This window comes from Chlorella variabilis, assembly GCF_000147415.1.
Source record: "Chlorella variabilis unplaced genomic scaffold CHLNCscaffold_9, whole genome shotgun sequence".
In the NCBI taxonomy this organism is placed as follows: Eukaryota; Viridiplantae; Chlorophyta; class Trebouxiophyceae; order Chlorellales; family Chlorellaceae; genus Chlorella; species Chlorella variabilis.
Window position 1 is genome coordinate 87,724 of NW_005435079.1, and position 13,110 is coordinate 100,833.

A 13,110-nucleotide genomic window follows, 5' to 3' on the forward strand; every position below is an offset into this window, starting at 1 on the left:
CGAGCAAGGAGGGGCCCGGCCGGCAGAGCGTGGCCCGCCCTGCAGCCCCCTCGCCTGTTGCGCCAGATGGTCGCGTGCATGCAAGCGCATGTGTGTGTGCCCGGCGCCCACCCCTGCGCCGCCCCTGCCTCCCGGCCTGCAGGCAGAAGCTGGAGAAGTGGCACGACCGCAGCCAGTGGGGCCGGCACAGCAAGGGCACGGGCAACAAGCTGCCGCTGCGGGTGGTGAAGACGATCCAGGAGGATGGCTTGCCCCTGGTGGGCGTGGAGGTGCGCAGGGGGGCAGGGGGGCAGAGGGTACAGGGCAGCGGAGCAGGGCAGCCTGCTCCTGCGCTCAGCAGCCCCTGCTGCGCCTCCTCCCGCCATGCTCCGCCCCGCCACCCCGCCCCTGGCACCCGCTGCCCCGCCTTTATGCCATGCCCCCCCTCTTTTTCCTATACCGCAGGCCACCAACCGCGAGGAGCTGCTGTACTTTGAGCAGTGCCTGAGCCAGCCCGAGGTGGAAGAGCAAGCGGGCGCCCTGCAGCGCGCACGGCTGCAGCAGCAGCAGGGAGGCCCCGCCGCGGCCGCGCTGGCCGCCGCCGGCTTTGGCCTGCCGCCCTACCACGGCAGCTACAGGCCGCACAAGAAGAAGGGCGGCGGCAGGGGGCGCCACTTCCGCTGAACGGACCGCTGCCGAGATCGGTTCAGCAAATGTGTGATCAATGCGGCAGACCCAAGTGCCTCGCTGGTGCCACTCTCGACCTCCTCTCATCAATTGTACGCCTGCTCCTCTTGACCTGATCCTTTTTGTCAGTACTGCTTGCCCTTCCCCCGTCAATTTTCGTGGCAGCATTTGTGGGGCGGGGCGCTCACACCTTGCACAGCGGCGCCTCCTGTCCAGCCTCTGCCCTGTACCAACGTCCCAACCGCCGCTTCACCTTTGCTACTCTGCCCTTCCCACCCTCGGGCCCTGTAAGTTGGGAGCTCTGCTTGGGCGTGTGCCACAGGTTACATGCATGCGCGGTCCAGCTCAGCGCTGCCCCAGGGCCCGCCGCCTCAGCTGCTGTCGCCCGCAACCACCATGTACCTGCAGCCAGCAGGGCAGGCGGTACGCCCCACATGGTGGGAAGCAGCAGAGGGCGAGGGTGCACAGCCACAGGCCGCCCCAGGCCTGGCCCCTGAGCAGGTGGCGCAGCAGGGCTCACGGCCGGATGGTGTAGCTGGGCACCAGCCCGTGGCGACGTACGGGTCCGCCTGCACAAACCCCTCAATGTCCTCCTTGCTCACATTCCTGCAGCCACACGGCGGCATCAGCGGCCGCACCAGGGGCGGCAGCAAATCCGAGGGAAGGTGGCCGCCATGGAGGCACGGGTGCGGCCCTGCGGCGTCAGCGGCTGGCGCAGTGCCAAGGCCTTGCGACTGCAGGGCACACACCTGAAGATGAAAATGGCTCCGTCCACGGGATCTGTCAGTGCCCCCGCCATCACCAGCTTGCTCTGCTCTGCCTGCGGCTTCCCAGCCGGGTGGGGGCGGCCAGGGTCAGCACTACTCAGAGTAGCGGCAGCGGTGAGTATCCTGTGGCGGCGTATGAGCTGGCCAGTCCTGCCCCACCCACCATTTTGTTCGCGCCAGCCAGGTGAGCCTCCCGGTAGGGACCCCGCTTCTCGAGAATGTCAGGCACATACTGGTATTGCAAAACGTGGTAGCTGTTGCTGGCGGCGGCAGAGGCCTGCAGCCAGGCGGCGCCAGGCGGGGCGGCGGCGGCGGCGGGCTGAGGGCGGGCCACCGTGCGGCTGAATTGCAGCTGCACCCGAGCATCGTGGGCGTGCCGGGAGGCGCGGCAGGCCTACCATCGCGCGGAAAGGGGCCGCTCTGCAGCGATGGGCCAGTCGGCAGGAGGCCAGCCTCAGGCTTGCTGTTGCCACCTGATTGAACATCGAGCAACAGCAGCGCGATCGGCGATGGCCGCAACTTTGCGTGAGTGGTCGCTGATCTGGCGCCAGACCGTCCACTGCCTCCGCCAAAAACACCTCCGCCGCTCAGTCCTGCCCCGGCTCTTGAGTTTGCTAGAGGCAGCTTATTACATGCGAATGGCGAAGGGAGCACGATGTGCTATGCTGCAGCCCCACGGGTAGAGAGGAAAAGGCGCGGCGTAGGAGGTCAGGCGGCGCGAGCTAAGGGATGGCAAGGAGCAGCAGATAGCGAGCGATATAAAAGGGTAACAGCATTTAGGGCACGGAAGACAGGATACAGTCACACAAGAGTATGGAGAGTGCTAGAGACAGGCAGGCTCAAAGAATTGGGAGGGCGGCGAATACCAGCCACTGAGGGAGGCAAAAAAGGGGATGAATGAAAAAAGGGTGAAAAAGCGTGCAGGGGCACATGACCACTATAACGTTGGGCAATGCTGGGGCCTGGGGGGCGGATGTGGCCACCGCGGCATGGGGTTTCTCGAATACCGTTGCGCAGTCAAAACGGATTCGTTGGCTTCGTTTGTTGTAGCGCTCACGTGGAGGTCGTTGGGAGCATCGGTTGGGGGGCCGAGCGCTTGCATGCCCGCAACAGCAGACCAAGATGTGCGGGCAGGTTGCGCTGCCCCACCCGCTCATTCCTCCTCCTCCCTGTTGAACTTGTTGCACAGCACCTACATCAAGCAGGGCGCCTACATCAGCAGAAGCACTGGCACCAGAGCAAGGTGGGGCGCTTTCTGGAGCAGCCATTACGTTCCCCACCACACACGCTCACCGGGATGCCGGCCTCCTTGAGCGGCGCCAGGAACGCGTTGACCTCCTCGGCGCTGGGGCTGGACATGCCGGTCAGCGGGTACTCCTTGCCCTCGGATGCCCACTTCTGCGGTCGGGTTGGGGTTGGGGCGGAGGGGTTGGCGTGTGTGCATGCTGAAGTGCGCAACTCAGAGCACCATTCCAGAGGGCAGGCGTGCTTGGCAAACCAGCCAGCGGCTGCAGCCGGTCAACCCCTGCCGCGGCTGCCCAGCGCAGCGAGGCGCAGCACTTGCGGCACCCCAGCGCACCTCCACGCCCAGCAGGTGGTAGGGCAGCACCTCGATGGCCTGCATGCTGCGCTTGTTGCGGCAGAACTGGATCAGCGCCGCCACATCCTCGGGCTGGTCCGTCTTGCCGGGAAGCATCACATACCGCAGCTGCATGGCGGGGAGGGGAATGGGATGGTACCAGAAAACGCGGGCGGGCACGTCAGGGGTGGGGGCCCAGGCAGGCATGCCACCCAAGGAACCAACGCATGCCTGGAAGCAGGCTTGCAGCTGCACGAGTCCATGGGCTGCCCGCAGAGGGGCCAGGCAGGCAGGCCACAAGGCCTCACCCAGTAGGGAATCTGGCGGCGCTCCAGCTCATCCACAAACCCCAGCGCCGGCCCAATCTTGCGCTTGGTGATCCATTCGTACTTCTCTGCAGGGGGCAGGGGGCGGCGGCGGTTGCGGTGGCGGGGCTGGTCTGAGCCACGGGGATGAGAGGCGGGGACAAGGAGGGTGGAACGGCGCGGCACTGGCGGCCTGGTGGGGTGCGGGGGTGGCAGGCTGGCACCCACCTGGGATGGGGCTCTTGATGCAGAACAGCGCATAGTCCAGGTGTGGCAGCACCTTGTCCCAGTGGGAGTGCTTCATGCCCTGGCCTGCAGGCGGCGGCAGAGGGCACGCGGCGTGGTTGGGTGGGGATCGCCAGGGGCATGTCGGCGCAGCACCGGGTGTGAGCAGCGAGGGGATGCGGGCTTGAGGTGGGCCCCGGCCCGCACCCGTGGTGTCTATGCAGGTGGTCAGGCCGCGAGTGTGCGCCTCCATCAACACCGATGCAGTGAACTCGGGCTGCAGGCAGGGCGGTGGAATGGGGCAGACAGGCGCGGGTGAGCCTGCTGTGACTGCATGCCAGTCCAGCGGGCAACCTCCAGCCGTCAACGGCGCCACGCGCAACATGGGTGGCCCCAAACAAGCCGGCGCGCACCTGCAGCAGCGGCTCGCCGCCGCTGATGGTGATGCCGCCCTTGTGGTCGCCCTGGCTGAGGTACGGCTTCACCCGCTCCAGCTTCTTGGCCAGGTCCTTGCTGCTCGTCAGCTTGCCTGCATGAGACGGCGGTGGCGGGAGGGTGGGTGGGTGCTGGGGTGAAGGGGGCAGGGTGGTGGGGTGAATGCAAACGTGGCTCCTTCTCTTGGCGGGAACAGTGGCGGGTGGAGGTTACGGAAACGGCTGCCCCGAAATGGGGCGGACATCAGGCAAGGAAGCAGCTGCGCCTAGAGGCAGGCGGGCTGCAGCACATCAGCCGCAAACAGGGGCCCCGGAGGCGGCTCACCGCGCGCCATGTGCCAGGTGTCGGGGTTGCTGCAGAAGACGCAGCGCAGCCCGCAGCCTTGCACGAAGACCAGGAAGCGCACGCCGGGCCCATCCACCGCGCTGAAGGACTCGATGCTGTGGACGGAGCCCACCACCTCGGGCACCTCTGCGGGCGTCTGCGGCGCCGCGGTGGCAAAGTCAAAGCCGCCGCGGGCGGCGAAGCGGCGGTTTGGCGGCACCTCTTCTGCCGGCTGCGGCTCGGCGCTGGCCTGGTGCGCCGCCGCCGAACACGCAAAGCCGCGTTGGAGGGCGTGCAGCAGGGGTATGGCTGCGGGCCGCAGCAAGGCCGGCCCAAGACTGGTCACTTGCTGGGCTAGGAGAGACAGCATGATCGTTTGGGATGACTGATGAGATGGAGATCACGGACGCGGGGGAATGGGAAAGGGTGGCGCTGTTCCACCCTTCCCGCCGCCGTTCGGCCCTGCTGGAGGCCACGCGACTGCGACTGGCATCGTCATTCCCCCAACCTCCAATTCCATTGTGCTGTCCCGCCTCATCCTGAATCTGTGATTGCGGCCAGGGCGGCGCGGGAGTGCGCATTCTGAGCGGGCTCCAGGTTGCTCGTCGGCAGTTTGCTGGCCGCAATCTGGAGCCTTGTAGCGAACAGCGCGGGAAACTGGCCCGGTGGGCGCCTGCGGAGGCTTGGGTTTGCAGGTCTTGATCGAGCGCCGCCGCCATTTGCCGCCGCCACCTGCTGCTGCCCTTCATGCCTCCTCCCGCCAACTTCTGCCTCACTTGGCTTTGCAGCACAATGAACCCAATGCGTCCTTGCAGGAGTTAGCTTGCAACACAACACACAGGCTAATAAGCACACCATGGACGGCTTGGTAGATGTGGAGGACGCCTTCAGCCAGCAGGCACTGTCGGCGCCGTGGGGCGAGCTGGGGCGCAGCGCCACGCTGGGCCTCGTTTCGCTCTTCTCCAAGCTGGTGGTCACGGTGCTGAACAGCTTCAGCGTGGATGGGCTGGACGCCTTCCACCGCCACGTCATGAGCCGCCAGCCGGGCGTGGGCCTCATCACCGTGTGCAACCACACCAGGTGCGGCAGGGCGGCCGGCTGGCCACCTGCAGGTGGCACGGGCCCCTGCCTTCTGCAGCGCCCCGCCTCTACTGCTTCTTTGCCACCGCCCTGATGCCGCCGCCGTGCATTGCTGGCCGCCTGCAGCACCGCCGACGACCCCATGCTCTTCTGCTCCATGCTGCCCGCCTCCTTCTTCTTCCGCGAGCACCGCCACCACCTCAACCGCTGGTCGCTGTGCGCCCAGGAGATCTGCTACAAAAATGCCCTGCTGGGCCAGTTCTTTCAGAGCGGCAAGACGCTGCCCATACAGGCACGGGGGCCGGGCCGCGGAGGGGAGCTGGCGGGAGGGCGCCAGGCTGGCTGCAGAGCCGCCTCTCAGTGCTGCGCAACTTGCACGCAATGCCAGTGAGAGGCCCCCGCTCCCACCACACGCTGATGGCTCGACATCACCCCCAGCCCTACTGCACACGGCCCTGGTCTGCAGCGCGGCGGCGGCACCGACCAGCCCATCATGCGCACGGTGGCGGCTGAGGTGGCGCGTGGCTGCTGGGTGCACATCTTCCCAGAGGGCAAAGTGAACTACACTGGGCGGGTGGGGCCGCTGCGCTGGGGTGTGGGCAAGCTGGTGTGCGACGCACGGGCGCGCTCCGACAGGTCAGCGCGGCTGCCGCGTGGGGCTGGCCTGCTGCCGTTTGTGGTGGCTGGCCGGCGCTGCCTTGTGCCTGCGCTCGCTCTGCGTGGCAGTGCCGCCCGCATCCGACACGTCGCGCTGCTGCAGGGACCCCGTTGTGCTGCCGTTTTACCACAGCGGCATGGGCGGGGTGATGCCCAAGCACAAGCGGGTGCCGCGGGCGGGCAACGAGGTCAGGGTGGTGGTGGGGCAGCCAGTGGACCTGTCTGACCTCACATGCAGGTGGGCAGGTGCTGCCACGCGTGGAATGCAGCGGGGTTGTCCTTGCATGGCCAGTCGCTGCTTGGCACAGGGCTGGTGGTCCCGCTGTGGCGGGGAGCCATCCCGTTGTCGGCAGCGTGACCTGCCTTGAGCGGCCCGCTGCCGCCTGCGTGCGTGCGCAGGTGCAACCAGGCGGGGGAGGACCAGCGCATGGTGTGGCGGGATATCACGCACCGCATCGGCGCTGCGCTGCACGAGCTGGAGGGGCAGGCGCCGCCCAACGCGGACCAGATGCAGGGCGGGCGGCGGCAGCATGATGAGGAGCGGCACCGGCACTCGGAGGGCGCGCTGCCAGAGGGCCCGCCAGGGGAGGTGGAGGAGTAGGGAGCGGGAGGTTGAGGCAGCGGGCCAGTGGGCGGGCCGGGCCATCACGCGCGCAGCCCCCCTGGCCGAGCGAGAGAGAGCGGGGGTGTCCCTCTTGTCGAGCGGCACCGACTTCTGGGTCTCAGCGGATCATGCAACTTGCCTATTTGATTGTGATTGATTCCTTTCATGCGTGTATTTTTGGAGAGTGTGTACAGCACAGTCAGTGCAAGCAAGCAGGTCAACCGCATTTCCTTGGAATCGAGTTGGCGGCGGCGGGTTGGCGGCGGCGGGACGGCGGCAAACGCCTTGCACAGCGGACAATGGCCAGCAGGTCCGGAACCTGTGCCGCCCGCTCCTCCAATGCGACTGGGAGGCGTGGGAGGCCCCAGCGGCACAGAAACGGGCTGGGTGGCCGGCGCCCAAACTTTCTTTGAAACGTGCGGCTCTCAGGCAGTGCTCTGCTGGACACTTTTGTGAAAGTGATGTGCGCAAAAGCGGCCGTTGTATCCTTGGATGGACCGCAAAACATCCATTATAGAGAGCGCACGCCGTTCTGGCCCACCAACGTGTGCGGGGGGACCCGCGCCCCCGCCCAGCCCCATTCCCACGCTCTACGGGGCCCACACTCGCAATAACACGCTATGCAAGATGGCGTGTTCCACCTGGGGCTTAGCAGCATGCAGAGGCCCTCCCAGGCCGACCTGACCGAGGAGGACGACTCCGCCACCAAGCCTGGTGGGAAGGTGCGGCCCGGCCTTTCCCCCGCTTCCGTGGGGGGTCCCAGGAGAGCCTGGGGGACTAATGGGAACGAAATGAGGCTCCTGGAGCTCCAGAGATAGTTGCGCACGGATATCTCCTGGTGGCCACTCGTGGCGGCGGGCGGGCCCCGCGTGTGGCCGCCGACGAGCGCCACCCTTTGCCCGCGCCACGCCCCTCTGCGCCCCGCTCCTTGCCTCCCAACCTCGTCCCGAGGCCTCTGGGCAGCGCCAGGTTGCCTTCCCGACCCTGGGCAGGCCGCCATGCCTCTTCCCCGGCTCCGGCCCGACCATGCTCGCGCACCCTCGGCCCCACCCTGCAGATGCGCAAGCCCTACACAATCACCAAGCAGCGCGAGCGCTGGACGGATGAGGAGCACGACCGCTTCGTGGAGGCGCTGCGCCTCCACGGGCGGCAGTGGCGCAAGATAGAGGGTGCGTGCGGTCGCCGCCGCCGGGCGCACACCCGGGGACGCACCCAGGCTCTGGCTGCCGCGGCGCATGCTGGGCCCATGCCGCCCCCAACACCGCGTGCCCTCCCCCCGCCTCAACATGACACTCTTGCAGGCCATGTCAAGACCAAGACTGCCGTGCAGATCCGGTCGCACGCCCAGAAGTTCTTCAGCAAGCTCGAGAAGCAGCAGATGCAGCTGCAGGCGGGGCTGCAGCCCACCCTGGGTGAGCGCCCCCATCGCCCCGCTCCACCCACCCACCCCCCACCCCGAGCATGGCCCTCCCCGCTGCCACCTCCCTCCCTGCATGCTCACCTGCCTCACCCCCCAAACCCCTGCCTCCGCCCCGCCCGCAGCCGGCGTTCCGACAGACCTGGCGGTGCCGCCGCCGCGCCCCAAGCGCAAGACCGCCGCCGGCGCCAAGGCGCACCCGCGCAAGCTGGAGGCCTTCAGCGACATCACACAGGTGGGCACCCACACCCCGTGCGCCAGCTGGCAGACCCACCAGCCTGGCGGCCCGGCAGCCGCCGCGCACCGCTCGAAGCCCGCCGGCCCGGCGCCTCACCCCGTCCCGCCCCTGGCTGCCGCCCCTCCCGCCAGAGCCCCCTGCAGGTGGGCTCCCTCAGCCTGCAGGCGCTGCCCGACTACGCAGCGCTGGTGAAAGAGCGGCGGCGAGGTGACTGACGTGACTGTGGCAGCGGAGACAGCGGCCCAATATGCTGTTTTTTTATTTTAATATTTTAATATTTTTTCGGCGGCGGCGGCCGCGGCCGCCGCCGCGGTGGTGGCGGCCGCGGGCAAGGAGATTGAGACCAAGCTGCAGGCCTGCCCGCCCTCGGTCTTCCCCTTTTACGGCCTCACCCCCGCCATGCTGCGAGCCATGTCCAACCCAGCCACCATCCAGGCCAACATACACGCCACCATCCACGCCACCTCGCGCCACCAGCACCGCTGCGAGCAGCTGGGGGGTGAGCGGCGGCGGGGCCGGCGCCCTGGCCGGGTGCCGGGGCACGCCGCGGCAGCCCGGCGCGCGCGTGTGCGCCTGCCTGCATGCCCGCCTCTGCCGCCAGCCACCCACATGCGCCGCCTGGCCGCCCCCCGCTGCGCTGCGCGCCCCCGCCTGCAGCCGCCACCGCGCAGCAGATTGGCGCGGAGCGCATGGGCACCAGCCAGCCCGGCTACCAGGGGCTGCTGGCGCAGGTGCACGGCGAGGACGGAGAGGACAGGTGTGTGTGTGTGAGAGGGAGAGGGAGAGGCCCTGGCTGCGCTCGCCCTGGCGGTTCAGCAGGCCCCTGCCGCCGCTGCCTGGATCCCTGGGTGGCCTGCTTGGCGCATCCCAACATCCCACCACGCACCATGCTGAAGCTGCCGCCCGACTGCCTGCCCGCCCCTGGCGCCCCCCCACCACGCCCTCTGTGCAGCGCCTGCTCCCGGGAGAATGCTGCGGGGCGTGCGGGCAGCGACGACGCGGACAGCGGGCTGGAGGGCGGGCTGGCCGGCTCCGCCTTTGACCGCCACATGCACGCCTTTGACCGCCAACTCCATGCCAGCAGCTCCAACCCCAACCTCCTGGCCGGCCTGGCCAGCCTGTACCCCGGCTGGGGCCCCCAGAGCTCCACCGCCGCCGCAGCGGCAGCCGCCGCGGCGGCCGTGGCAGCGGTGGCCAGCGGCACCGCCGCCTTCCCGCCCCTGCCCGACCCGCTGCAGCAGCAGGCGCTGTGGGCGCGCAGCAGCACCGGCGCCGCCTCCGCCATGGACCACAGCGCCACCGCGGTACACCTGTTTGGCACGCTGGGCAGCCTGCAAGCGCCGCCGGCGGGCAGCGCGGCTGTGGGCGCCAGCGGCATCGCCGCCCCCGCCAGCAAGCCCACGCCCACGCCGCCGTCTGTCACGCCCCCGCTCCCCGCCCAGCGGGCAGGACAGGCTGCGGCGCCGGATGCGGCGCAGCCGCCCGGTGCGCAGCCCGCCGGCCAGGCGGCGCAGCCTGCACAGAAGGAGCAGGGCAGCAAGGTGGGGCTTGCGTGCGCCGCCTGCTGCCTGTGTGGAACGCTCCTCGTCGCGCCGCCGCCGGCACAACACCTTGCTCTGCTGTGCCTGCCTGTCCGGCAGGCGCTGGGCATGCTGCCGGCTGCCGAGCCGCCTGCGAGCGCCTGCTTCTCCCTCCCTGCAGAGTACCGACGGCGGCAGCGCCGGTGGTGGCAGCACCGGCGAGGAGCAGCAGGCGCCTGCCCGTGGCGCCGCCGCCCCCGCGCAGCCAGGCGCCCAGCAGGACGGCGGCAGGGCGCGGCTGGATGAAATGGGGGAAGGTGGGCACCCCTGCTGTCTGCCTGCCCGCCTGCCTGCGCACTTGCCTGGGAGTCTGGAGCTTGGCAAACCGCTTCCGGCCACGCTCTCCGATCCGCAGCTGCGCACTCCGTGCACCCTGCTGGATTGTTCCTGGTTTGGAAGCCTGCTCACGGCTGTCCCCCGCGTGCCCACAACCCCCGTGCAGGCTCAGGCAGCAACCCCACAGGCAACGGCAGCAGCATGAACGGCAGCGTGCACCGGAAAGACCAGGGCCCGGCGCAGGGTGAGCGGCGTGGGGCCGGCCCATGCGTGCCGCAAGCGCCCGCGACGAGCTTGCGCTTGCGGGGCAGCCCGGCGCTTGCCTGCTCGTCCTGCTGCCAGCCAGTCACCACCCAAATGAAGGCGCGCCTGACCCCGGCGTGTGCTTCTTCCCTGCCACAGGCCAGGCCAATGCAGGCCAAGCCAACGGTGTGAGCTCCAAGCTGCACCTGCCGCCGCCCGCGCCGCTGCCGACCGGCGCCGCCGTCCCCGCCGCAAACAACGGCCACTCGGGGCGTGGGAGCAACGAGAAGGACGACGGCAGTGGCGGCCGCAACGGTGGCAGCGGCGGGCGCCCCGAGTGCAACAACAACGGCGCCAGCACCGCGCACTTTGGCAACCAGCCGCCCCTCCCCGCCTGCCGCCCTCCGCTGCCATCCAACTATGGCTCCGGCAGCAACCCCTCTGGCAATGGGGCCGCCAACGGCAGCGGAGGCAACTCGGGCGGTAACGGCAGCGGCGGCAACGGCAGCGGCGGCAACGGCAGCGGCGGCAACGGCGGCAGCGGCGGGAACGGCCACTCTGTCATCCACGGCGCCGCCGCCACCGGCGCGGCCGGCGTCCCCGCCTCGCCGGCAGCCGCCGCGGCCGCCCCGCAAGCCACCAACGGCAGCGGGGACAACGGCAGCGGCAGCCTGGGCAAGCAGGCCATGTCAAAGCTAACTGAGCAGCCGGCAGGGCAGGAGCAGGAGGCGGCGGCGGCCCCAGGGGCCGCCCAGCAGGCCCCCGCCCACCCCGCTCCTGCCGTGGTGCAGGCTGCCGGGGGCCAGCCGCTGGCAGGCGCCGGTGCCAGCCCCACCGCCGGCACCACCGAGCAGCTGCAGCTGGCGGTGCAGCAGCTGGCGGCGCAGCAAGGCGGCGACCCCGCCGTGCACGCCAGCGCGGTGCAGGCCGCCATGCAGGCGCTGCAAGCGGTGAGCCCACCCTGACGCCCCCTCCTCCTGGGCAGAGCCTGCTGCGCATGGGCGCTAGTTCCCAGCTGGCGGCTGGGTCCCATGTGCCTGTGGGGGTGTCTGCTGGGCATGCTGCACCTCCCCGGCTGGGCCCACCTCCACCACGCTGTGCATGCTGCCATGCCTGCAGGCGGGGCTGCACCAGCTCATCATGCAGCAGGCGTACTCTCAGGTGGCGCCGGGGCTGCCCGGCCTGCCGGCACCCTTTGTACAGCAGCTGGGCCCGCCCGCCAGCTGGGCGGCGGCGGGCGGCGGGGCGGCGGGCGGCGGCGGCGTGCCCGCTGCGCTGCCCGGCCTGGAGGCGCTCGCCGCCATGCAGCAGCACATGGGGTCGCAGGTGGGAGTGAGGGAGAGGCCTGCTGGGGGAGCAGGCAGGAGGGCAGGGCTGTCTGGGGGCTAGCCTGGCACAACCCTGGCTGCAGCTGCTCAGGAGCCTGCGGTGTGGGATGCTTGGCTGCCGCCTGGCGTGCGCCACAGGCGCCCGCCGACCCCGCCCCGCCTGCGGCCCGCGTGCTGTGCAGCTGGCGGGCGGCCTGCAGGCGGGCCTGGCTGCCATGATGCGGCCACAGATGATGCAGGGCGTGGTGCCGCAGCCGCCCCTGGTGGCCTCTGCCAGCGGTGCGCCGCAGCCGCCGCCGCAGCCGCAGCAGCAGCAGCCGCAGCAGGCGGCGCCAGGTGGCGGCAGCGGCAGCGCACCTGCCAGCGTACCTGCCCCTGGTGAGCGCAACCGCCCTGAAACCGCTGAGCCTGGGGCATCTTCAGCTGGCGTGACCCTCCCAGGCCGCAACCTCCCTCCCCTTGCCGGGGACTGCTGGCAGCTCTTGAGCCCTCCCCATGTGCCCTGCTGCGCCGCAGAGACAGTGCCCGCGTCTGCGGCCCGTGACAAGGCCGCGGGCGCCAGCAGCGATGGCAACGGCACCACCATTGGGCAGAAGCGCACCCACAGCCCACGGCCTTCTGGTGAGCTGGCCGGCCTGCAGCCTCCGCCGCTTCACAGCGCTGCGGGACCGCCACCCGTTGTGACGCAGCGGTGTACGCTGCTCTCCTCACGACCTGCCCCCGCTGCTTCGCAGGCACTGCTCGGAAAAAGCCCAAGCCCAGCCGTTCCGAGACCCTCTAGCCGAGAGCACACCCAGGTGTTTACTAGGACCCTGGGTGGGTGAGCCTCAAATGAACTTCACTGCCCCAGCGCCATGCATGCCGGCAGCGACCCGACTCCGCTGTGCGGCTGCTGCTGGGCAGCACGCCACCCCTCGGCCAATCTTTCATCCCACCATCCCTCTCGTTTCTGTTCTTTGCACTGCCATCCACGCGCCCCTCCTTGACAACACACCCAATTCCGCCTCTGCCGCGCACCATGGTGTGCGGTTATGCATGGCATCCATTCGCGGGTGGAGGCACGCCGGCCTGCCAGCCTGCCCCCGCCCCACCCCTCCAGGGTTTCTCCCTGGCCCACCCTGTTGTCGTGTCTGTCCAATCCTTCTCCTTGTGTGGTGTTGGCGGCATGTCTGCCACGCTGCATGGTCCACCTGAGCGCCGTGTGCTCCCCGGTCTGCGAGTGCACACCAACAAACGACCCAAGCACTATGTCGTGCGCTCACCCCTCTGTCCGCTCGTCTTGAGCCCCAAGCACTGCCGTATTGAAAGCCCCGCCTGTGCAACCCACACCCAGGCTCGCCACACACACCCCCACACACTAACACTTCGCATCCTGCCCATATCCAC

At 69.4% G+C, this 13,110-nt stretch overlaps 4 protein-coding genes across 4 annotated transcripts in view; 3 read left to right on the forward strand and 1 right to left on the reverse strand.

The window, feature by feature from the left end:
• The window catches only part of CHLNCDRAFT_51983 (hypothetical protein), a gene marked incomplete at both ends in the record, with an annotated part of 11,950 nt that extends 11,287 nt beyond the window's left edge, over positions 1–663 (forward strand). Inside the window, 2 exons of the mRNA XM_005847812.1 lie at positions 143–269; positions 445–663. Of these exons, the coding sequence (XP_005847874.1) occupies positions 143–269; positions 445–663 (346 nt within the window). The remainder of the gene's footprint in view (positions 1–142; positions 270–444) is intronic.
• Positions 664–2,586: 1,923 nt separating this feature from the next.
• On the reverse strand, positions 2,587–4,700 carry CHLNCDRAFT_57698 (hypothetical protein; the record flags this gene model as incomplete). Its single annotated transcript, XM_005847975.1, has 8 exons — positions 4,302–4,700; positions 3,956–4,071; positions 3,750–3,819; positions 3,546–3,629; positions 3,321–3,406; positions 3,013–3,141; positions 2,727–2,831; positions 2,587–2,625 (listed from the first exon to the last, which is right to left on the reverse strand). The coding sequence occupies exons 1-8, from the start codon at positions 4,669–4,671 to the stop codon at positions 2,587–2,589; spliced, it is 999 nt and encodes a 332-aa protein (XP_005848037.1). The 5' UTR covers positions 4,672–4,700.
• Positions 4,701–4,810: 110 nt separating this feature from the next.
• CHLNCDRAFT_35242 (hypothetical protein) lies at positions 4,811–6,406 on the forward strand (the record flags this gene model as incomplete). Its single annotated transcript, XM_005847813.1, has 5 exons — positions 4,811–4,996; positions 5,117–5,381; positions 5,508–5,741; positions 5,820–6,017; positions 6,142–6,406. The coding sequence occupies exons 2-5, from the start codon at positions 5,158–5,160 to the stop codon at positions 6,404–6,406; spliced, it is 921 nt and encodes a 306-aa protein (XP_005847875.1). The 5' UTR covers positions 4,811–4,996; positions 5,117–5,157.
• A 1,284-nt stretch (positions 6,407–7,690) lies between these two features.
• CHLNCDRAFT_15057 (hypothetical protein) lies at positions 7,691–8,234 on the forward strand (the record flags this gene model as incomplete). The annotated part of the gene is made up of 3 exons (XM_005847814.1): positions 7,691–7,811; positions 7,944–8,054; positions 8,200–8,234. Coding segments are annotated over 3 exons (267 nt in total), but the record flags the coding sequence as incomplete, so codon positions are not given.
• Between the last annotated feature and the right edge of the window lie 4,876 nt (positions 8,235–13,110).